Genomic DNA, 24,264 nt, shown 5'->3' on the forward strand with positions numbered 1-24,264 from the left:
CATTTGATTGCAGCTCAAATGGGGATTTCTAGGCATTCCAAGGAAGGTAGAATTGAGTGATAGCGCAAGTATGAAACCTTCTTAATAAAGAACATCTAGCAGGGTTCCATAAATGTAAAAGACACGAAGCATCAGATCTTACTACAAATATTCACAGCCCAGTTCAAATGTCTGCAACCACTTTAAAATGGATGATGAATGCGGTAAATGAAGAGGTAACATGGATAATATAGAGGGAACCAGTAGAGTAGATCATATTTACTTTATTAACATCGACACATTTACAAGATAAACCAACAAGAGAGCTGTGAGGGACAACAACTCAGGAGCCAAGTTCAAGGTTTGGATTGGACCAGAGACTGCAGACTGGCGGCCACTTGGTCAGCGGACATGTTCTCCACAGAGACACTTTGCTCTTTCCCATGGCCTGTGAACACAAAATGGTTGAATGAGTGAGAAAACAGCCCTAAAAAGAATCTTCCAAGTGTGATGCCACTCACCGTATCGTGCCCACACCCGGGCCTGGACCCCGGAGCATTCCCTGACCAGGAATGGGAATTCTGGATTGGCCCGTTTCAAGGTAACATAGTGCTGCTCCACAAATTCTCTGTCACAACAGACACAATATTTGATTTGGTTGAAAAAAAAAAAATAGTAGTAGTAGTAAATTAAAAAAAGATCCATATACATGGGTTTATTTATACACCAGCAGCTTGTCTCGACACATTCAAATGCTAATAATCATTAAACATTCACAATCGTTGCATATTGTATTAGGAGTACTTAAAATAAAAAATAAAATAAGTCATAAACGCCTCATTATGACGTAAGCAAATAACCATCAATACATTTAACAATCATTTCAGTTCTAAGCTAGTTGTCATTGTGATGCTAGTTTCCTGTGGCAGCTAACAGCTAGCGGGTCATTGAGACGTTTCCATTTAAAAGAATAACCATATTAAATTAAGCTCTTCAGATCGGTTTCCAGTCCAGGTTAAGTCCTCACCTGGCCCCCTGACTGGCCGCAGACGTCTGGCAGAGATGAACGCGGATTTCTCGAAGATTTCTACCCAGAGTAGAGCCAAGACCTCGAACTACGGCGGTCGCCATTTTTGTTACGTTCACTCAACGCGACTTTGCGTAACTGACGCCCCGAGTTTGACCTGACAGGCTAAAATCCTACTGAATTAATTATAACATTCACTTCAAGATCTCTTTTTTTTTTTTTAATGTTTCTTGAGGTAACACTGAATACCATTTCAAAGAAAGTCTACATTTTATCGTGCTATTTCTGTTTGGTTTGTTTTTCAAATTGAACAATTTAAAACGAAATGTATTTTCTTTCTTTCTTTCTTTCTTTCTTTCTTTCTTTCTTTCTTTCTTTCTTTCTTTCTTTCTTTCTTTCTTTCTTTCTTTCTTTCTTTCTTTCTTTCTTTCTTTCTTTCTTTCTTTCTTTCTTTCTTTCTTTCTTTCTTTCTTTCTTTCTTTCTTTCTTTCTTTCTTTCTTTTTAGACCAATAAACTAAACTACATTTTTTTTAAATTTGTGTATCATTCCTGTCAACAAGAATTATTATTATTTTGTATGTCTACTTCCTGTTTGCGTTGCTCACCAGGTCCTACTGGACATTCCAGGCTGTCAGGTGCCCTCGATGTTCTTTGGTCCCCAGCAGTTCGGCGGGACAAATTACGGTCCACATAGGTGACGTCAGTATACATATCACTTCATTTATTTTAATTTGTCAAGCAAAACACAATTTAAATTTAAAAAATATATAAGGATGGTATTAATATTTATCATATTTCTAACATGTATTTAAGAAAGCCAGTAAAACCAAACCAAATGGTATTTAAATATTGAAATGGATGGATGGATGGATAGATATTGAAAATATGAAAAACTATTACAAAAGTGATTATTAAAAATACATTATTATTTGGGTCAATATTTGCTTTAGAAGGTGAAATCAAATTATTTTTCTAAAAAAGAATGCAAAATTCTCAACAGTTGTTTTAAAGAAAAGATGATGATTTTTTGTGTATATATATATATTTATATATATGTATATGTATATATTTAAATAGAAAAACTTTTTTAAAATGTTTTATTTAAATTTATGCAATAACTTTATAAATATAAGCACCGTACTCCAGACACAAGTGTTCTGTTTAAGATTGGTTGTTGTATTTGATGGTAAATAAATACATCCTCTCTGGTTGGAAACATGAAAATAGTAACGAAAAAAAGCTTCCATTAAAAATATAGACACATATCTAATTAAACAACCAATGTTTTAATGCCATGGTGAATCACTTTATAATATCCTTATTTACAACAATTGATTTCCACGTCTGTTTTTTTACTTTAACTGTAGCAATGAAGGTGAAATGAAACAAATTCCTCTGGAATAACAACTTGACCAGGAAGGAGCATTCATTAATGAGTACTTATTTACTTCATTGTTCAACATGTTCAATTCTGGCTGTGTTTTCCTTTTACAACATTCACATCTGGTTGAGATTTTGCTTTATTTGGTTTACAACATGAACTAGACATTCTGGAATGTGATCGGAATCTCCAAACACCCAGAGCCGGAAACCAGGATCCGGTCTGGTTTGAGTATCGATAAGCAAGTTGAAGCGGAAGAGGTTCAGGTCTCAATATGAGTTCTCAAGCAGGTAACAGAGTGATTTACAAATGCTGAGAAGCACATCTTCTGAAGTGTCTCAGAAGTCTCGGCTGGTTCTCCTCAAACGTCCCTGTCTGCGCTTTTCGTTCAGCAGTTCCTGGATTCGTTTATTCTGCGTCCTCTCGCGGGTCAGAGGCATTCGAGGGACGAAAAAGCTCTGCTGCCCTTTTGTGCTACTGCTGTCCAGTCCTAAGACCCTGTAGGAAACCTCATCCACAGAGTTATTGTTGGACGATGACACACCAGCCATGGCGGGCTTTGAATCTTCCGACTTTACATTCATGTCCCGCCCAACAAATGTCCTGTCAGGTGACGATGTGACATTTACGATCATGTTTTCAGTCCTGAGTGTCGTGAGAACGTCTGTTGTGGCAAAAGTCCTCACTGGTGCTGATGTCGTACTGCTGGTAGTTACCATAGAAACCAAATCAACGGGTATAGTTATGGTCGAGGAAGTCGCTTCAGTCGTTACTGATACAGACGCCGATTTGTCTTCATAAGAAGAATACTCGTCGTAATCGTCGTAGTCCACATAAACGAAATCGGTGCTGGTCCGTAACGTCGTCGGCACAGTCATGGCGGCGGTGACGTCCGTGGGTGACACCTGAGTCGTCATCTTTGCCATCGAGCGTGATCTAGAAAAATACAAATTCATTTTACAAAAGTTTGTTGGAGAACTGGACGATCCAGGGCTCACCTGCTGCTGCAGGACTTGCAGCACATCTGTCTGAAGCTGGCGATGGAACAGTAGCGACTCAGGGCCTCCATCCGGCAAAACACGGAGCGATCACCCCGGCAACGCTGCTCTGGAACATACATCAGTGTCTTCTGTCAGCGCTGGTCATTAAGAAAAGAAAATGACTTCCTTAAGTTACTGGCAGAGGAGGGCGCTGCAACTGGGGTGTCTGTGCTGGATCTGGACAGCCACTGGACCATGAAGTTCTTTGGGTCTCCTGCAGGGCGAGACAGACTCATGGATAAGGAAGAAACAGCTTTATTTGACAAGTATTTTAACAAATACATGGATTTCTCTAGGGCTGTAAGTAGGTATGCACCGACCTGACTTCTATGATTCAAATACCGATACTGATACTTGGGCTTTGAGTATCGACCAACACCGGTACAGATCCGATACCAGTGTTAGAAGCTTAACTTTCTTGCCCTTAAAAAAACTCAATCCTCATTAAAATAATACCTCCACAAGGTGGCGCTCTGCAAGTACGGTTGAAAATAGGAGGAGTCTGGCTGCAGTTCCCATCCGAACCCTCAGGTGTGTAACAGGCCACCTGCCTCTCCTGGGTGCCGTTCCCACAGCTAACGGAACACTAGAATTACAGCTAAGTCAGCAGAGAAAACAAAAGAATCAGAAGTTGATGGCACAATTCCCTACGGGAGTCCAGGGTCCAGCACGCCAAGATGGTGGGCAGGGGACGCGGTTGCAGGGCTGCTTTGTTTCCGGACGCTGGGTCGTGCAGAGTTTGCTGGGCACAGAGCGTCTTGGCTGCCCGGGACTGGCGTTCTGCTGGCAGCTCACCCAGCGACGCTGCCAGCCACTCTGACCACAGGAGGAAGTGCAGCTCTCCCATGGACCGCTGATCCAGCTGAGAACAGACACCGTTTCATTTTCAAGCCACAAGCACATTTCAAATCCCCCCTCAGCATTTGATGTCAAAATTCAAAAGGCATCAAGGAGCAGAGAACCAGAGTGGGCGCTCATATAACTCAGTCATTACAGCAGCCCCAGTACATCCGTCTAGACATAGACCGGATTCACCTGCAAAGGAGTAATGTCCTGGCGGGAACATTTTTTTGTAGTAAATATGTCAAATGATAAAATATTTAACTTATCTCAGGTTTGACTTTTTTCAATTAAGAAATAGATTAGAGGGATAAACATTTTTTTTGTTTCATGTCATTAATGTGAACCAGGTCATGTGTTTATCATTTTATTCATAGATGCGTTAATATGGAAGTATAATGGTTGAATTATGAACGAATAATTTTTTTATTTTATTTTTTTTATTTAAGTTTTGTTGCGTTTAGGCACTTAATATATATATTTTAATAATTTAACTCAATCATTTTTATCTATAAAAGTCAAATGTGTTTTATGGATAATTTATTAATTTATTAATTTATTAATTTATTAATTTACTAATGTATTAATTTATTAATTGAAAGGTTTAATTCTTTAAATGTAGTAATGACTAAATTAAAAAAAGGAATATGTTTTAATGAATGATTATATTTACACACAGTGTTTGATATTCTAATTCTAATAAAAAAAAAAAACATATATATATGTTTGAATGAGCTTTTTAGTAAGCCTTTTTGAAAATATAGAATTCAGTCTACCAGTGCTTCCAGACGATACCAAAAGAGTACGTTTTAACTTTCAACCAATCACGTGACCCACAGTTTATCACGTGACGACGAAGCCACATGATTAACGTTTGAACTTTTGTTACCTTGCTACGCTGCAAGTGTCAGTGTTGCACATGCGTCCAATCGCTCTTGGCTTGTTGATGTTAGAACAGAACGTTCTCTGCACCATCTTTCCATCTGCTTTTCTCCTGCAGCCAAATCGTGTGAACTGTTTCCCTGGCAGCGCAATCAAACACAAAGTGAGCTACATCCCATCTTAAACACCTCTATGACAGAACTCTAGTCCAGTTACCTCCTCCGCAAGGCTTTGAGCACTGAGACCACTTCTTCAGAGCCCACTCGTAAAAGATGCCGTCCTCCTGAACCAGGTTGGACTCCAAGGAGAACCGAAGCTGGTTCTCGATGACGTAGCGGTAAGACAATGTCACCTTGGTGTCACCGTGAGGACGCACCTGGACACAATACGATAAAACTGTATTTCCCACAAATAAGTTGCACTAAAAAAAAAAAAAACTTTAAAAACAACTAAAGTGAAGAGAGTGGACTCCAGCCAGTTGTAATCACACCCTGCTTTGTTTATAGAACGAGTCCCTTGTAGGTGGTGACTTCTTGTGTTGATGACGCACCGTGACGAACATTGATGCTTGACCAATAACAGCAGAGTGGGCGTGGTTATGGCAAACAAGACTTTATCTCCAGAAAAACAATGTGTTCTCAGTGGGCGGGGCATAAGATCATTTTCTAATGTAAATACTTCAATGAAAAGAAAGTTTTGTTCACATACTGATGAGTACAATAGAGGTCCAAGATACATTTAAGACACACTTTACACTTAAATCAACACATTGGTTGAACTTTAACATTAAACATGCTGTTACAGCCTTGGTTACCTCATTCTTGGCCAATAAGTTTCATCTTCGTATCGGTTTTCAACACTGTATGGATTTTTGTAAATGATCAATTAACATGCAGATATTTACTTATATTCCTTCTCTTATGAAACACAAATATAAATCCCTGTTTGAATTCAGTTAGCTAATGTTAAGCACATGTAACAACTTTGTGTGTTAACTATGCTATTACAGTTGATTAAGTTATTTAATAGAAACCCAAAATACCCTTGTTCATACAGTTACGCAATACCGTATATCGAGTTGTCGCCCCTGTATCGTGATACGTATCGTATCGCCAGATTCTTTCCAATACACACCCCTAGTAAATTGGAAGGATATGGGAAACAAAAATGCCATGTTTAGATTTAGGCCATGCTGTTAGCATACATGGTTCCTTTATGGTCAATATCTGAACCACTGATTAGTACAACCGACAATAAAACTTGTTTTAAATGAATACCATGACTCACCATGAGCAGCACACTGTGGGTGAGCGGTCCTGTGGTCTTGATGTATTCTTGCTCTTCACTGTTCAAGTACTCCCAGGCCACCCCCTTCTCTATCACGGTCCTGGTTTCTGGGAAATCATCTTCGTCGTTCAGGAACAGGCGACCTGTCTCGGCGTTCTTCACCGCTGCAACAGTACGATACGTTCGTCACTACCAACGCCCCCTTCATCTGCCAAACGAATCATACCCAGGATGTGAGGCGTCCCCTTAAACTCCTGCACTATCAGGTGTCGCACTCCTTTTGGGATCTCCAGGATCTTCAGGTAACCTGAGGAACAGAAAGGACCGTCAGGGCAGAAGTTCTTCAGTTGCAATAATCCGTGAGGTTCCGGGCCGTGACCTGGTTTCCTGCTGCTCCGTGTGAAGTTTCCTTTCACGATCCTGCAGCTGGAATTGTCTCCTCCGCACACACCGCAGCGGTCTTCCTGCTTGTCTGAAGCTATCTGTCTGTCACAGCCCACATGCTGGTATTCCCATGAGACATAAGACATACACAGAAGACACATTTAAGTTACAGGTTAAAATATCAGACCATCACTCCAGAAAACCAGCTCCATTTTTGTCAAATAACCAAAAGGTTTTAATACAAACTTGAACATTTTAGTCAGCTGTGGAAAGCACAAAGTTTGAAGTCAATATGCTTTCCACACCACTATGAGTTTCACCTACCCTTCCTTAAGACTACTGAACCTTAAGATATAGTTCACCCAAAATTAAAACTTCACTCATTTTCTACTCATGCCGACTATGAGTTGATACTGCTCGCCTGTGACATCTATCTTGTATTCAAGCCTCACCATGGTGAACTGTTCTGAAGAAAGTTAAATAAGTCTATATTTAAAGTTTGTTTGTAGCTGAAGTGATCAGTCTCTCAGTTACTGTCTGACGTCTTTCATCATTGAAACACATTTAAAAACATTAAGCCTGCTATCCTAGCAGTGTCCGCTAAAAACAAGCTTAAAATATAGACTTTTTAAAGTTTTTCAGGAACAATTTCTCATGTCAAAGCTTCAATACAAGATGGATGTTAAAAACGGTGACGTTTTTTGGAATGTTTTTAAGATCATCATTTTTGGACGAAGATGAAGCTGGCTATAGCAGCTAGCTTAGCAACGCCTGCTAAAAAACAAGCTTAAAATGTAGATTTGTTCAATCTTTTCAGACACCACTCTTTATGTCGATGCTTCAATACAAGACGGAAGTTATAGACGAGCAGTATGGAGGTATTTGGATGTTTTTAAGTGTCTTTTTTGAAGAAGTTGACCCTGAACTCCAGTCTTGATGTTAAAATTAACTTTAATTTTGCATATAACTCTAAAAATGAACGGTCTATTCTGAAAATAATCCCAATCCTTGACATGAGAGTCAGTAGAAAGTTTTGGAAATTTTCCTTTAATTACAACAAACCCATTTTCCGCTCTTTTAGACTTACTCTTTCATGAGATGGAAACACAAATACATAATTCCACAGTCACATTAAACAAACCCATCATGAAACATTTTGAATCTAAAAATCTAAAGTAAATAAAGACCTCACACTCTCCACGGACGCAGACGCTGTAGGCATCACTGTAGGAACACGGCGTCCCGTCGTGCACCATCCTGTTAAGCGACACAACCTCATCTGTTTCCTTTGATCGACAGAACAGACGACAGCGTTCGTCATCTGTGGATAAATATGACAATATGGCCCGTCAGTTTGATGCCGGTCGTCTGGTGTCTGAGATTGTGTGCAGTTACGATCAGCGTGTTCGACCGGCAGCCAGTGATGTTTCTTCCCTTCATGTTCAAAGAAGTCGTTCCAGGCTTTGCATTGTTCAGCCCTGGAGAACACAAGTCAAAGTGAATTTCAAATTGACGTCATTTCACAAAGCACAAAAGTATGAAATAGTAGGGATGCATGTTTTCTCAGAAAAAGTACTCTGAAATGGTAGGTTCAGTAGAGTGGTTTACAGTGATGATTGTAACTTGCATCCAAATAATTCAGCTGAGCACACACAACTTTAGTGTTGAGTTCACGTAGAGGGTGTGAGACGAGTGGAATTGTTTCACACTTGTAAACTAAAAAACTAGTAGACATACATTTGTCTTATCTCATTCATTTTCTCGCCAGTGTGGTATATATTTAAGGATGTCGTTAGGTCTCATAGTGAGATATCAGGTCTCATAGTAAGGTGTCAGTTTCAGGAAAACCTCTGTCATTTGTCAGAACATCGGCCTCAGAAAAACCTTTGTCAGATGGAACGTCCTCAGGCTTTAAAATAAAAGTCTCAAGACAAAATGACGGTCTTTTACACAGAGAACAGAGCCCAGGACATGACAAGATAAAAAAAAAATATGCGTTGCCACGGAATCTAATTCACACTTACTATTTTTCTGGATCTGAATATCTCTAAACTGTTACAAAACATTATGTTTTTGAGTTCTGGTTAAGAGTCTTTTTTTTAGGAATTCAGAATATGCATTAAACTGAGTTGGAGGCGCATAGAAAACACTTGTGCCACAGGTCAAATTCATATAGCAGTGACCTCTTTTGTGAGATTCAGAAAATGGTCAGCCTAAATGTAGGCATTTTGTGCGCACGTAATACCTTTTCTGAACAGCTGGGTAAGCAAAAGAAAAACACCTTCACTAGAAACGGCAACCTAAGCCTGCCCAGTATAAATTATATTATAAACAATACATGCATTTATCTGAAGTATTTCACTACAAAATTATCAGCATATACTCTAACTCAGCAATAGGGTCTGTAATAGTTGTTTATAAATATTCCATTTTTTAAGCAAAATACAATGTAATAGTTTTCCTGAAAGCAGACACCTTTCACTAAGACCTGACGATGTCCAAAATGTACTTCGTACGCCAGTCTGTCGCAGGGCACACAAAGACAAACCACCATTCACACACACACCTATGGACAATTTCACAAAGTTCCTAATCAAACTCTATGTTTTTAGACTGTGGGAGGAAACCAGAGTGCCCGGAGTAAACCAATGCAACACGGGGAGAACTCCATATCTCATTGTCTAACAACTTTACAGCCTTAATTAATTAGATTTACTAGAAATTGAAGATGTAAAGATTATGCCTGTTTAGAGCCAGTTGACCATAGAACTGAAATACATTGAACCAGTGGTCACCTGAAGTCTGTGAGTGGTGGACACGCCTCCTGGCTGCAGAGTTCGAACTCAAAGCTGTAGCCGAAGCAAGTGCGCCCACCGTTGGCCGGACTGAGAACAGCAACAGGTTATTATCTTCTACCCTAGCACATGGTCGACCGCTCACTCACGCCGGGTTGTCGCAGCGTCGGGCCCGAAACCTCACTCCGCTTCCACACGTCCGTGAGCATTTACCGTATGGACCCCAGGCGCCCCAACTGCCATCGTGTCTGTAGAGCTCGGGGGTCACTTTCATGCAGTAACCCTTGTAGCAGTGCTGAGAAAGAGAGGCTGTCACCATGGAAACACGGCATCGTTATATCATTGCGGACATCTCTGTGACCTCACCTTCCCAGGAGCACACTTGGTCCCATCCAGGGGCGGACCTTTTTTGGTTTTGCAGTAGAAATGGTTGTAATACTCGCTACACCACAGCTGCTTACAGGGGTCTATGTTTGTATACTGTTGGGAGTTGAAAATTAAGATGTAAAGGTATATAAACTGACCTCATTATCACTCATTCACCTACCGCTGTGCAGAGACTGTACCCCGGACCGAAGTCAAAGCGGCACTGCTGGTCCATGGTATATTGAAAGCCGGGGAGGGGAGCCTGGGCCGGCCACTCATGGTGGAACGGGTCGTCACGGAGACAGTCATATGTGCTGAGATGACAAAAGTCTATTTGAGCTTAAACCTTGTGTTATCACTAGGTCAAAGTGACCCAGTGGCCGGAAATTAAATGTGTTTGTGGTAACCCTTGTGTTGCCTCTGGGTCAAGGTGAACAAACTCCCTGGCTTCCAGAAATAGATATGCAGTGGTGGAGGTCGTTCACCTTGACCGAGAGGCAACACAAGGGTTACCTCAAACATATTTGTCTATGGGCCACTGGGTCACCTTGACCCAGACTCGAAAACGCATTTTTGAAAGTAAGAAAATGACTCTTTGTTTTTTTGGACGGCATACAGAGAATATATTGTGATATTTCTTAACAGGCAAGTAACAGGCCTGGGTTAGACAATATTATTTGTATTTTATTCATTTATAAAGCACCTTTCAGATCTATAGGAGTCAAAGAGGGATTCGGACAAAAGCAAGTTCACAGTAGAAAAATATTAAACTTAAAGATCAAAATAAATAATGATAATAGTAAGATAATAAAAATAAATGTATATAATTCTAACAGTAGTAGTGGAATTATAATGATAAATGTCAGTTTTAAATACACATCTACACCCATAAATCCAATGGTACTTTTCAGGTGTTTTTTTCCTGCCTTGTTGATCTCATTCTCATTTATTAATTAATTTCTACTTTCTTTTTGGTGCATCCCTCATATGTTTTTCTTTTTTCTTTTATTTTGACTCAGGTATAATTGTTGAATAACATATAACTGAAAAATATATTTTCCTTTCACACTTAATTTGATATTAAAAAAAAACAACTAAGTATTGTTATTTATTTTGAGATTCACAAAGGTTGCATTATACTATGACCTTCAAGTCAGAATGACTGAAGCTAGAAAGTTTAGCATCCGGTTTAAAATGACGTAAAGAAATGTCGAGTTATCGATTCAACTCACTCCAGATACTTGTGTAACTCCCTCCAGCTGCAGCGCGACCAGTGGTAGCGATGGAAAGTGGCTTGAACTTGCGGGGACATGATGCTCCCGAGAGACACGTCGTCCTCGCAGTCGTTGACCTCGCCGTCGTGCTCCATTCCTAATCTGAGAGACACAGCGTGCTTGTGAGTTCCTCTAAAACAAGATGGCGATGCGAAGACAAGTGAGTCTTACACATGTCCCGTTTCATGAGCGGCAACGAAGGCCGACATGAAGCCGTCCTCGAAGACCAGGACGCAGCTCCGATGCAGTTGACACATTCCTGTCACGGGAGCATAGCCTGTGGGATAAAAAGTGAAGCTCAGTGAGAAGTCTTTTTCCTTTATCCAATTTCTGGCTTTTAAAAATCGTTGAGCACCAGCATCAAGTGTCAACCTCATGTATCGTTGCTAGTATAACAGTAGCAGTGAATACCCTGCATGCCAGATGGGCCGAACTCCTGCCTGGTCAGGTAGATGGTGTGGTCGTGCTGCTCCTCCAGGCTCTGCTCTCTCTGTTGCAGGTACGACCAGCCGCAGACATTCTTCAAACTCATCTGAGGGTCGCCCACAGAGATCAGCTCCAGAGACTGTAGAAGTTTCAAGAAAACTTGGCTGAGCATTTACAAAGAGTTTGGAGTAAGTGAGGTCAGATGCCGGACACACGGAGAGGAGAAAGAGAGGTGGACAAAGCATGTTAGCGATGAAGAAGAGGGCGAGAATCTTTTGGGGTTCTTAGATGTGATCAATAAGAAAAGGACAGGAAGGTTCTAGATGGGAGTAAAGATAAAATTAATTAAAGAGGAAAACTCGAAAGTTCAAGAACATAAACAAAAGAAAAAAAAGATGTCAGAGAAAAAAAAGTTGTTATTTCTCTCTGAAAATATTCTTGTACGCAGGCGACTCCATCTGTTAAATGATCGCTGACGAGTGAAAAGGATAAACAGATCTTGAACCTTTGGGAAAGACACAAGTATATCACAAAAGCTATTGCAACACACGGCTTTCAGGTGGACAATATAACATCTAATCACAGACCTCTTCAACAGTTAAAACATGGTTGAATTGCATTACCTTGGAAGGAGACAACATGATGATTCTGACCAGAACAATGTTGATATTTGCGCCGAGAGATTGATGCTGGTAGATCTCATTCACCTGCAACACAGGACATCAATTTGTTTATGTATGTTTGTCTTCTGATTTAAAAAACGAATAACCATTTATTAAAACGATTTACTTTAAGTTCAAACATTTCGATTTTCCCCTATTTTTCTAAACCTTTCACTTGATTTCTATAATGTTTTTATTTTAGTGTCTCTATTACCTAACATACTAATATTTAATAAAAGTTTTCGGTTAATATTTGAAAAAAGGAACTATTTAAAATTTTAGTTTTTGTTTTCACTCAGATTGTGCTCTTTTGTTGAAGACCGTTTTCACTTCTCTTCTTTAAATGTTAATGTCTTCAATGGGAAAATTAGCATTATTAGCATTGTGCTTGTCATGTCAACCTGATGAAAAAACACAATCTCCACAATTAAGTGAAAAATTCTTTTGTTTGTATTTGCCTCAATTTTTATGTAAACCCTCCGACTTCCGAGCTTTTTAAGACTTGTTTCACTGGCTAAGTAATTAGATACTTTTTTTTAGCATTTGAAATATTGATGATGTCATAACAGCAGGTTCAAATTAACTGATTTGGACAGAAGGTGAAGTACAACTGAACTTTAGATGTTTGTTCCTGGTTCTATTGTCAATATTTTTGAAAAGTTATAAACAAAATTCTCTTACGATGTTCATCAGCGTCAGAAGATACTTCTGCATGTGATCTCGTCCGTGGAATAGAAGAACAGAATAATCCACGGCGAGTAGAACCTGCAGCAGGAGGCAACAGGTCATCACTCATCAAACATTTTCAGTCCCATCGTTTGCTTCTCTCACCTCGATGTTAAACAGTTCTGCTGCTTCGATGTAACGTTTCCTTCTAGTTGATCTGATTCCAGGACCTGAGAGGTTTTGATTTTGGACTGAACCGACCAGAGAACCTGAGCAGAGCAGACAGACTTGTCACGCCTGGAACTATAGTGCTTTCATTTTAGTTTCAAATAAAAGACCAGAACAAATGTCCACACTGTTTTTCTTCACACTCTTATCTTGTCATCATGGGCACAACATGAAGAGAATCTCCTATTTTTTAGCAGGTGCTGATTAAGTTTGTCATGCTTGCTAACAAATGATAGATCATTGTTAGTCTTCAAACAAAAAACGATGCTCAAATGTTTTAAGTTTTGAAAGCAAATCTTGCCTGAACACACTGTTTTGACACAGAGGAACTGAAACGCAACAACACTTTGTCTTGTTCTACAAAACTTGTGCAGGAAATCTGCTTGGAACTTTTCCCCGGCTGCCTCTAGTGTTTCCATATGAGGTCGTCATGCTGCCGCCACTGAGCTCAGATCTGGGACTTCATTTCTCAACTGGGACATCCTGTGAGCTGTGTTGATCTGTTTTCAACTGTTGCTGTTGTAGAAACGCTCGCACACACGTGTCAGGGTAATGAAAACATTCAATGAAGACAAATGAGGAGTTCAGATGTTGACCTTAAGTTCAAGTGTGTTGGGAAATCTGCATACATTTCAACTGTCTTCAGTATAGATCGTGAGTGTCTGCAGCAGATGTTATGTGGCCCGCTCATGTATACTATTGAACAAAGATTACACAACATTTAAAGAAGTTTAAACCTCGAACAAACCGTTGATGACAAGACTAGAAGTAAAATGAAAACACAGAAAAGGGAAGCTATTAACTATTGAATGACTTTACAGTCTGTACGTGTAAACGTTCAGAATTTAGTGCTGAATTAAAGCTAGAGATGCTTCATAATTTGAACTTCTGAACGAGATGTCACTTCATTAAACGGCTTCTCCTAGAAAAAAAGTTTGGACATGAAAATTAAACGAAAAATGTGTTTTCTAATTTAGTGACTTTAGCTTCATTTTGTATCTACATTTCCTGTCTCCACTTTACTTCTGCGTCCTAAGCATGAAAAAAACTTCAATGGTCAAAAGCCAAATGAATATATAAGGGGGAGACTTTTTTCCAAATCCATCTACGGTAATCTAGAAGATCCTGGATTGTAAAAAAAAAACCCGCAAATAGGCAAAAACCTTTCCTATCCTTGGCATTTTTGCATGAAATTGTTAAAATAAACTTGTCAATTATTGTCTTTTTGATTTCTTACTTTCTCCAGTCATAACACATTCAGTCTAATTTCTTGAATGATTCTTGAATGAAGCTATTAGCGCAGTAATCCGTAAGAGATAAATGCTACTGTTTTCCAGTTGCAAATGATTTGACATAACTCGATTGAGTTGCCCTCATTAACGCAGAAAAGCTATAACTGTCAACATTTTGTCATCCATAATTGTAGTATTTATCTTCCCTTGACCTTAATATTTTGTGAGCAGAAAAACATTTGCTCAGTTCCCGCCAGAGTTCAGATGTGAGCTGTGAGTTTTCATTTAACAATCCAAAGGAAAGAACACGAAGACTCGCTCAAGATGTCCGACCGCTCTCCTCAAACACTGATCTCATCCAACATGTGCTGCGATCGCATCAATCCGCAGCTGAGGGACCGACGCCAACGAGTCACGCGGACCTGTCAAACGTGTGGAAATGTTTTTGTTGCGGACAAACTGATTCTCAACTGTGATCAACTGCCACGTCGCTGTGAGCGTGTGCCAAGTTTTGCAGTGGAATTTTTCTGTTTTCATTTTATTCTCTGGAATTTTGCAGGAACACAGGAGACACATTCTCTGGACTTGATTGTGGAAGTTTACAAACAAGATGGAATCATTGAACTAGACAAATTTAAATCAATAGACAAACCTTTTTAGCTCCTAAGAAACTATTATAGACTCTCACCTACAACAGGGTTATGGAGTAATTTTTTTAAAGACACATACATTTAAAGTAATACAGAGCGTGTCTGTGTTTCTAACATAAGAAGAATCGAGCAGGCAGACTTTAAAGTGCAATTGAATCAACTCTTCTCACCCAACAGCGTGTGGTCGTTGGTAAAGTTGACGGCTTGTTTCTTGGTGATAATGGCTGAGGATCGATAAACTATATGCCTTCGTCCTTCTTCATCATCAGCTTCTGTCGTCTGTTGATGCAACGGCTCAATGAAAAACTCGTCCTGGTCTGTCCGGATGATTCCTGCCTGCAACACAGAGAAGCTACTGGATTTACACCAACTAAAACATTTCCGCTGTTATCTTTAGTTTGTCTAGGGATAGAATACTGAAGTCCTCCACACAGTTTTCTCCTCTCACATCCATCTGCCAACATGAGTCCAGTGCCATCAAAAAATGAGTGGGAAAATAACCGAAGCCCAGGTTGGAGAGAATCATAGAGGACAAGATCAAAGACTATCAAGACCAAAACAAGGCCTTGAGACCTTGAATAAGTGGTCTTGAGATCTGGAACACTACTATTCTTATTCTTCTGAATAGGCAGAAAACAGTGGTGCATTCACTACTCCCTAATAATGAATGCTAAATTAGTGTTACAGTCTTTTAAAAGGTTCAAATGTGTTGTTGTTGTTATTATTATTATAAGTATTATTATTTAAACCAAAACGACCAAATACTGTAAAAACAAAAAGGATGGATTTCGATAACTCTTGGTGTGATGTCACCTTTCACATCTAGGTCCCGCTACCGTTCCTTTTATCAAAGGGGGCCTTTCGTGAAAAAAGTTTAGACACTGTTGTTCTTATAAAGATTTAAAAGTAAAATATCATATTAAGATTTTTTTTAAGTAATCAGTAAAAAAATTAGGTTAGAATTAGGGTCACATTTTTGGACTTCAATTAATTTTTTTATTTTCACTTAAAGCGACACAGAAAAGGGTGATCACAGCATTATTTACCAACTAGGACACACAGTAGGGTCGTACTAACCCATATGAATGAGTAATACTTGATGATGAAAACCGCCATTCAATTGACCTGAATTTCTGCATCAAATCTAAAATTACAAAGCAAAAAGGTATAATGTTGCTCTAAAATATATGCAAACTATCCTAACACTTTAAAAATTTCGCCACAAGAAACGTGACAATCAGGAAATTATTAGAGACTTTAAATAAGCCGGTTTTAAACCTCTCAAACATTGAGATGACTCAGCATTTCTGAGGCATGGCTCAGCGACTCTGCCCCCCTCTACTGTTGCTGTTTTTGTGTCCACCTGGAATCAGACTCTGTTTCATCAGCTGCTGGAAAATTCTCCTGTTTCTCTTTGCACTTCTCGTCTTTCCTTCACATCTGGATTCCATCAGCATCGCGACAGTGTACAAGAGGTAACGGCTGCGCCTCTCGTCGGGGTCCGTTTGAAGATGGCCGTAATGTCTTCAAGGCGCCCCGATATTGTGACACATTTCTTTATACTAGGTGGACAGAGTTCTTTATTGCTTTCAGCTGCTCGTGTGCAAAAAAGCATCTGTCCAAATATTTGAATCCGAAGATGATGATGTTAGGATTTTGTTATTTCTTTGGTCATGAGTTTATTACAAGTTTATTTAATTTCATCAACAGGGTGAGGCCGGACCTGCACTTTACTGAAAGACAGCTTAAATTATTACGAATACAGAACGGCTGCATGTGTTTAAAAGAAAAGTGGAACACTTGAAAACAATTGAGCAGATACACAGATGGGCAAAAGAATATTTATACAAGACGCTCTTTCATTATAGTTCATATAGGGTTAAGGTGATTTATTATTAACGTTGGCATTATATATTTTGCACATATTACACTAATTAAACAATGTTGTGTAATGTAGATTACATTGAATAGTTGAATAGAACTAGAAATAGGTTTTGTTTGACTAGAACCTTTTCAAACATTTCTTGAATAAAGATTCGTTTTTGAGGATAAAAAAAAAAGAAGAAAAGTTGTTCATTGTTGGGATTTCACTGAAACTGCCGGTTGGTTAAGAAAAAATAGTTAAATCGCCAAGTTGTTTCTGGTGACTACGTGAGTCATGAAAGGGTTGACTGAAATCTATGATGCAAAATTGTCAAATACAGCTTGTGAATTTCTCTTTACAAAACAAGAGAAATACTTAGTTGAATTAGTTACTTTAAAGTAACAATAAAGTAACTTTTTGTAAGAGAGGGATAAAGGCAAAACATGGACAAAAGTCACCTTTTTTTTACTATTGATCACAGAAACCTTTACAATAACAACAATAAAAGCTATTAAAAACCAAAAGTGTTAAATAAAACAAATAACTAAAATAAGGGAGAGAAGACAACAGTGAACTAATCAAACCCACAATGTAAACATAACCAAAATGAGTGAGTTTAAAATGAAGCCATCATTTAAGAAAATATTATAAAAATGAAAATGTGCCAACATGTGTTAGGGCACACAACGTGTACCACGGATAAATCAAGTCCAGACTTTCTTCCTTTTTTTCACCAGAAACAGATGGTATAACCCCAAAACTGGAGCAGAGAACTGACTTCAAAGATCAGTAAAAGGAGCAACAGAATATTGGCATTCGGGAAGGTTTGATCAAATATTGCAAATCGTAATCAGGCCGGACATGAACTAAAATGACTGTATCGGAAAATAAAAACAATTCAGTTACTCAAGGTAATCGTCATAGGCCATGGAATTTCAGACAATAATGTTTAGTTAAAACAATTGTGCGTCATAAAAGATTCTCTAAGCTTCTTCTTCTGTTGTTGAAAAATCAAATCCATTTGTGAGATCAAACAGTCACGACAGTCCCCGTGTTCTTCCAGACACACGTGTCTTATGAAAACAAAATAGAAATCAAGAAAAAAGGGGATTCATTTTAAGCCTCTCTCACCTCCTCCTCTAGTTTGAAAGGGGGAACTCGAGGACACGACACCGACTCCCTCAATGCTTTGTCTTCTCAATTATGCCTTCAGCCTGTGTTTATGGATATATTTTGCTTATTTTGTCGTTCAGAACTGTTGGTGAGTTCGAGCTTGTGGTGGAGAGTTTAAGTGATGTGACGTCAGCTTATGTAAAGATGATTAACACATGTGAGAATAGAATGGAAACTGCAGTCTGGTGGACTTTTCCATCCTCCGAACTGCTTCTTCATAAATCTGACTCGTGGCTGCTGTCAGATCCACAGAGGGATCGGAAAAAAAAAAAGACCCCGACCAACTCTTACTTCGCCTGTTGCAATGCAGAGACAACCCCTTCTGGGATGATGCAGTGCGAGAGGCATTTTAGGGGAACGGACCAGATAAGGTTTTGGCAACACTGTGCAGAGCTCACAGACACCGGCCCACTGGGACGACCAGGGCCAGTTAACGTCACAGCGAAGACAGCTGTGAACTTTCATCCAAAGTTTTTCACAGAAGAAGAGATTAATTCAAAAACCATGAACCCTTAAAGTATCGCTGTTATGCTCATTCTAATTTTTGGAGCTCTGGAAAATGTAAATATATGTCAAACTGTACGTAAAAAGTTCCAAAATGTAAACTAAAGTGACCAGAATGACATAACGTTTCAATGTAAATGTGACTTTTTTTTGTCATTTTTACAAACTCATGGAACATTTGTTCATCCAAAGACCCACAAAGAATTTGCATTAGCTTTAGGAATATTTCCAGATCCATATCCACTAAAAATTATAATACATTATATAGTGTTTTTGTTATATTAAAAAGCATCATTTCATTGGCAGTATATTATTCCTAACCCTTGTGACAGCCTCCCTGGGTTCTATAAATACATAAGCAGAGGCAGAGGTCGTTCACCTGGACCAAGAGACAACACAAGGAATACTACAAACACATTCATTTTTGGGACTTCAGGTCACCTTGACACTGAGATAACACAAAGGTTGAACATAATACCAATGATTTTTGTTCATCATGATTCTAGTAGACCAAAAAAGTATTTCCACTGTGATATGGAAACATCTGAGACGTAAGTCATTACGTGGTCATTTTTCCAGGTTTTCGAAATGCAACTTTTTTCCAGTTTTTTTTTCTCCAGTTTAAATTTTGAGAAGGAATGTAAACCTTCATTGGAGTACATTGACCTCCCACTTTTTTAAGATCTTAGACGAAAAACATCCAATAGCATTGTGTGAAATTTTATAGCTCGGTTTATTGTCGCCGTCGCACACGATGAGCCATGTTTAAAAACTGAAAAATGCACTTATAAAAACCGAACTTAAAACGAACAAGCACCATTTCCAGATGGAGATAAAAACCGAAGGTTGGTGTTTTTTTCTCTGGCACTCATTGTTCTTGGTTAAGAATAAAAAAAACACCATCTGGATCTTATCGCTGCAAGATTCAAACATTTAGTTCAATGCTTGAATATTTTAAGCTGTTTGTGAGTAGAACTGTATGTGAACATCAAGGCGAAGATCTTGTAAACACAAAAATTCTATAATTCTTAAGTTCCTGAAATTGTGTTCAACACAAAATACTATCTCATCATTTGACATTCTTTAAAGGTTAAAATCTAAGTCTACCTACCAGTCCGTCGCAGTTGCTAATGGCGACCGATGTGTCGGCCATATTGGAAACTTCCCCCGTGTAGAAACATCCGGCTTCTTCTATTGGCTGAGAGTTTTTATCCCCAGACTCCTCCCACCACTCCATGGTGGCCGTCGGCGAGACGAGACGCATGTTCGGCCGGAGCCTCAGGTGGAGCTCCTGACCGAACACCGTCACGTTGTAGAAAACCTCTTTGGTTTCCCTCCGCAATGTTTCTTCATCATAATGTGCAGTACCGTGGGTTTCCTCCGGGGGGAGTGCATTTCTTTTCCGGCGTTCCAGGTGTTTTGAGGTGAGAGAAGCAGAAAGGAAGTGACCTGCTGAGTTGGTCCTGACTGGGCGTACAATATGGAATTCAGAGAGAACTTGATGGAGCGAGTCTGTAAAAAAAAAAAGTATAAAGTATAAGTATAAAAATATTAAGACTTAATCAATAAAACAGCAGAACATGTCCGAGTTGTATTAAATAGTGATGGTCGGATGAAGCTGTTGCTATTTTCACTTGTTTTGAACAACTGTTTTAATGAAACATCACGCAATTTTTAAACTGATGGCGCCACCTGCTGACCTCTAAACAACATGACACTTCTTCATGAAGCGTCATCAGCACAAATATTTTTCAAACTTTTATCTGGTTTATTTGACAAACATTCAATATTATTTTATTTCCAGAATATTTTTTTTACCATTATTTTCTGTTATATTAAATTATACTTGTTTCGAAAGGCCAAATATGCTATTGACTTTTTCTACTTTTTCTTGAAAATATGAATGAAAATATGATAATTTAATAATAATATAATATAGTTAATATCAGTAGTGTGTAGGGCTGCACGATATATTAAAAAAATATCGATATCGCGATGTTGGCACTTGCGATATGCATATCGAGAACATGTTCGATAATTAATAATTAATTAATATCGACATCGCACTTCAAGACACCAACCTAGTAGTTTGGTTCTAATATTATCTAATAATAACTCAATTATTATTTAGGGTGCATCTATTTTTGTGTTGCTTCATACATGCATGTGATTTGTTTTATTTATTTAAAATATTCTGTGGGTTTATTTATTTATTTCAGTCTCTGTAACCTGTGTCTTTTTGTTTCAAAGTCCTCATCTAAGTTAATTTCACAAAATATGTCCAATATAATGTCCATTTTGGCATCTCCTGCACTGGTGGTCAGCAGCACTTCTGTAACAACAAGTCAGGGTGTGTTTGAGGTCTGAGCGGCTCCGCAACTATGTTGAAACCAGAGTTCTCTTCCACAACTCTCTGTCCTCTGTCCAGTTTTACTTTTCTTTTTATTGATTTTATCCAAACGTCCTGTCTGTTTCAATTCACAGAGGCGACACATGCAGGTCAAAGGTCACACATGGTCAAACACGATGATGGAAACACACGTCTGGAAAATTCTGAAAGACGTTAGCATCACCGCACGGAGGCTTCGGTTAATATTTCCGCTAACAAACCATCATCCCAGATGAATTACACACAAGAAGACACACGCTTGAAACACAGACCCGCTTGCACCGGGACGCTAGATAGGAAATATGATCTGAATCCTCAACATTCCTAAACACTGGAGGCATAAACAAAGAGATGTATGGGTAAGAAAAGTTTCCTTCTGCTACTAGAGCACACTGGCAGGCGGTGAGCTGATGACATATTTAAGTGTCAGGAAAAGTGAGAACTTGTGACACAAACCAACCACAAACGTTTGTAGCGCAAGCTGTGAATCACTAAGACGTGTTTAATGGACAGCGAGAGGCACTAGTGAACTTAGTACTGAGCATTCCAGACAACAACAAAAAAAATAGCTGCACACAAGTGGCAGTTGGTGGTTAGTACGAAGTCTAACAAGCGGAGGATGGTTCTGTTATCTTGGTGATGATACAGAATTAATCTGAGTCAGCCACATTTTTTTCCATTCTCACTCATGGTCATGACCAAGAAGAAGGTCAGTTCAAGCCTCATGTGAAGATGTCATCTGGTGTTGCAGGCTGGGAGGAGACGCTGGAGCAGATGGAGAGATGCTTTCAAGAAATGTATATGCAGTTTTAGCAATGTGGCTTGTTAACCTGGTTGACTCTTTTTCTGACTTCCACTTATACTACTGACGTTTTTTCAAGCTCAATCACATTTTAAGTAGAAAAATAAATGGTTAAAAAGCATTTTTTAACTCTAATTATATATATAATATAAAAATAAAGAAGAAAAAAAAAACATTTTAAGAAGAAACTTTCACTCTGGGACTTTTCAGATTTAAGACAGTTGACAAGTCACTGTCTTCATCAGTTGTTTTTAGCTGCAGTGGTAGGACCTGCAACAGTCGCTGAACTGAAACTAACATTTATTATCATTTATTTACTATGCAAAGCCTTAAACTAATGATTGCCTGATGAAGCTTCAGAAGCAGTGTCATGTTGTGTAGAGGTCAGTAGGTGGCGCCATCCGTTTAAAAATGACAGACTCAAATCGAATACACCTTAAATATTAATATATAACTCACTTTACAACTGGCTCTCCCTTTGTCTTACTCACTCTCAGTGAACTCAGCTGGTGTTTACATCAGTGGAATGACTTAGAAAACTGCGTTTTAAATGATGGTTTAGGAGTTACTGCACAGTCAGTGGTATAAAGATTGAAATATATTTTTTATAGTTTTTTTCACTACTTCATCCCTGACTCCAGGACAGGTCGATTATTAAAAAAAAAGTTTTGGCGTTCAGGATTAGGTTGACCCTAAATAAAGAGTGGAAACGCTCAAGATATAGACTCTTGTTGTGTTGGTTTTTCCTTTTATCTTCCTGTTGAAGTAAAAAGTGTCCCAGAAGTTAATATAAAAACAATGTCTTAAAACAATCATACAATCAATCTATACAGTAAATACACATTTTAAATAAGTTAAAAAAAATGTTACGTATTGTTGCTTTAAAACCTCCACTAGCCAGAAAACAACCCAACATATACTACCATGTTTGGCAGGAATATGCATAAAAGCTGCTGTGCAAGAATATCAACCACAAAAGCTGTGGCATCAAGAAGAGATGTTGGATCAAGTTTGCACTCACCTGTGTTGTCAGAGATATACACTGAGTGCAAACAGACGATCTGCAGGAGAACGAATAGAAATCCACACAGAAGCTTGTCCATGTTGACAATGAGAACCGGGGACAGGTGGACGAACTGGACTGAACTGTCAACAGACTGAACTCTCAGAGCCTCCTACGATCTGTCTGCGTCTCTCCTCCCTCGGTGTCTGTCTGTCTGTCCTCCCACTCGAGACTTGAACCTGCAACAGAACCACCACGATCGGAAAACCAAAGTCAACTAAACCAAGCAAACGTTTATTGCTCTATGAGCAACGTTGCTTCATCACGTGACATTGAGAATGCGCGGAATCATAAGTTCAGATTTAACAATACAAAAAAAACCCCACATGACATGTGACTTATAGCGTGTACTTTGTCTCCCCCTTCTGGATAAAACTGAACATAGCTTTTTAAATTTACACTGGACAAAAAAAGCCACATCAACGCCATATGAACACAAAACAACTATTATAGACCATTTCAAAATGCTTGAAAAATGTTAAGTAATTTATATGTATCTAACGCTTTTCTAGACCAGGGTCACAAAGCGCTTAAACAATCAAAAAGAAAAGAGAATATATAAATATATATATATATATATACATATATATATATATGTATATATACTAAAAAGATCAATATAACACCGAGAAAAACACAGGTGTCCCAGAAAATCAGGGAAAAGCCTGCACGAATAAGAAAGTCTTAAGATGTTTCTTGAAGGAGTCAGTAGAAAATAAAAATAAGAATTATATGTTTTTCCCTGTATGTGTTCGCTTTTATTTAGTGTTTGGCTGATGAAGCTTCTTTGTTTATTAAGTCTTAAGATTTATTTATTAAGATTTAGTCTTAATAGATAAAATATAAGACTTAAATAAAAATAAGAGTTTATAATGGAACAAACGCTTCCTCATTTTCAATGTAATATAATAATAGTAAAATATACAATATTATAGTAAAATTGAAGTAATCTCCTCGGTTGGATCCGGTTAGGTAAAAATAAACTAAATGAGATATTCTTATAGATTATCAGTTATTATATGATAACATAATTTGTAAAGAAGGAAGGGAATACAAGTAGTGATGGTCTGATGAAGCTTTGTGAAGCAGTGTCATTATTTTCAAAGTCCACTAAATGGCGGTCTCTTCAATAATTTCCTTTGAACACCTGTTCTACTTTATAATAATAATAATCTCTATTTATATAGTGCCTTTCTAGACCAGGGTCACAAAGCGCTTTGACAGCCATAATACATTGTTTTAGAAATTTAGAAACTGATGGTGCCCCCTACTGACCTCTAAAATCATTACACTGCTTCATGACACTTCATCAGCCCATCACTAAATAAAAGCGAACACATACATGGAAA

General features: G+C 38.5%; 2 protein-coding genes across 3 annotated transcripts; both read right to left on the bottom strand.

The window, feature by feature from the left end:
- Positions 1-243: 243 nt before the first annotated feature.
- ndufa2 (NADH:ubiquinone oxidoreductase subunit A2) lies at positions 244-1,115 on the bottom strand. The gene is made up of 3 exons (XM_087807465.1): positions 1,007-1,115; positions 501-607; positions 244-427 (listed from the first exon to the last, which is right to left on the bottom strand). Exons 1-3 carry the CDS (start codon positions 1,108-1,110, stop codon positions 336-338), a joined length of 303 nt encoding a protein of 100 aa, XP_087663591.1. The 5' UTR covers positions 1,111-1,115; the 3' UTR covers positions 244-335.
- A 1,157-nt stretch (positions 1,116-2,272) lies between these two features.
- On the bottom strand, positions 2,273-22,959 carry LOC148066179 (A disintegrin and metalloproteinase with thrombospondin motifs 2-like). 2 transcript variants are annotated; one of them, XM_087807858.1, is made up of 25 exons: positions 22,874-22,959; positions 19,773-20,173; positions 15,291-15,456; positions 13,176-13,279; positions 13,026-13,109; positions 12,306-12,389; positions 11,668-11,821; positions 11,428-11,533; positions 11,215-11,358; positions 10,164-10,296; positions 9,983-10,096; positions 9,766-9,911; positions 9,617-9,706; positions 8,217-8,299; positions 8,009-8,142; positions 6,817-6,940; positions 6,664-6,744; positions 6,438-6,601; positions 5,367-5,526; positions 5,158-5,290; positions 4,080-4,290; positions 3,885-4,014; positions 3,565-3,642; positions 3,387-3,495; positions 2,273-3,324 (listed from the first exon to the last, which is right to left on the bottom strand). In XM_087807858.1, exons 1-25 carry the CDS (start codon positions 22,953-22,955, stop codon positions 2,727-2,729), a joined length of 3,813 nt encoding a protein of 1,270 aa, XP_087663984.1. In that variant the 5' UTR covers positions 22,956-22,959; the 3' UTR covers positions 2,273-2,726. The 2 variants fall into 2 exon arrangements, with proteins under 2 accessions (XP_087663984.1, XP_087663983.1); XM_087807857.1 differs by having other exon boundaries at positions 6,664-6,940.
- Positions 22,960-24,264: the final 1,305 nt, after the last annotated feature.

Source organism: Callionymus lyra, chromosome 14 (assembly GCF_982586985.1).
Source record: "Callionymus lyra chromosome 14, fCalLyr1.hap1.1, whole genome shotgun sequence".
NCBI lineage: Eukaryota > Metazoa > Chordata > Actinopteri > Syngnathiformes > Callionymidae > Callionymus > Callionymus lyra.

Bases quoted from the DNA above. Each gene is read 5' to 3' on its own strand.
- ndufa2 (XM_087807465.1), bottom strand. From the start codon at position 1,110: ATGGCGACCGCCGTAGTTCGAGGTCTTGGCTCTACTCTGGGTAGAAAT. The intron at 608-1,006 runs GTGAGGACTTAA...CTGTTGTGACAG, and splicing joins GCGGCCAGTCAGGGGGCCAG to AGAATTTGTGGAGCAGCACT. The intron at 428-500 runs GTGAGTGGCATC...TTGTGTTCACAG, and splicing joins CCGGGTGTGGGCACGATACG to GCCATGGGAAAGAGCAAAGT.
- LOC148066179 (XM_087807857.1), bottom strand. From the start codon at position 22,955: ATGGACAAGCTTCTGTGTGGATTTCTATTCGTTCTCCTGCAGATCGTC. The intron at 20,174-22,873 runs GTGAGTGCAAAC...TTTTTTTTACAG, and splicing joins GTATATCTCTGACAACACAG to ACTCGCTCCATCAAGTTCTC. The intron at 5,291-5,366 runs GTAACTGGACTA...TTGCGCTGCCAG, and splicing joins CTCAAAGCCTTGCGGAGGAG to GGAAACAGTTCACACGATTT.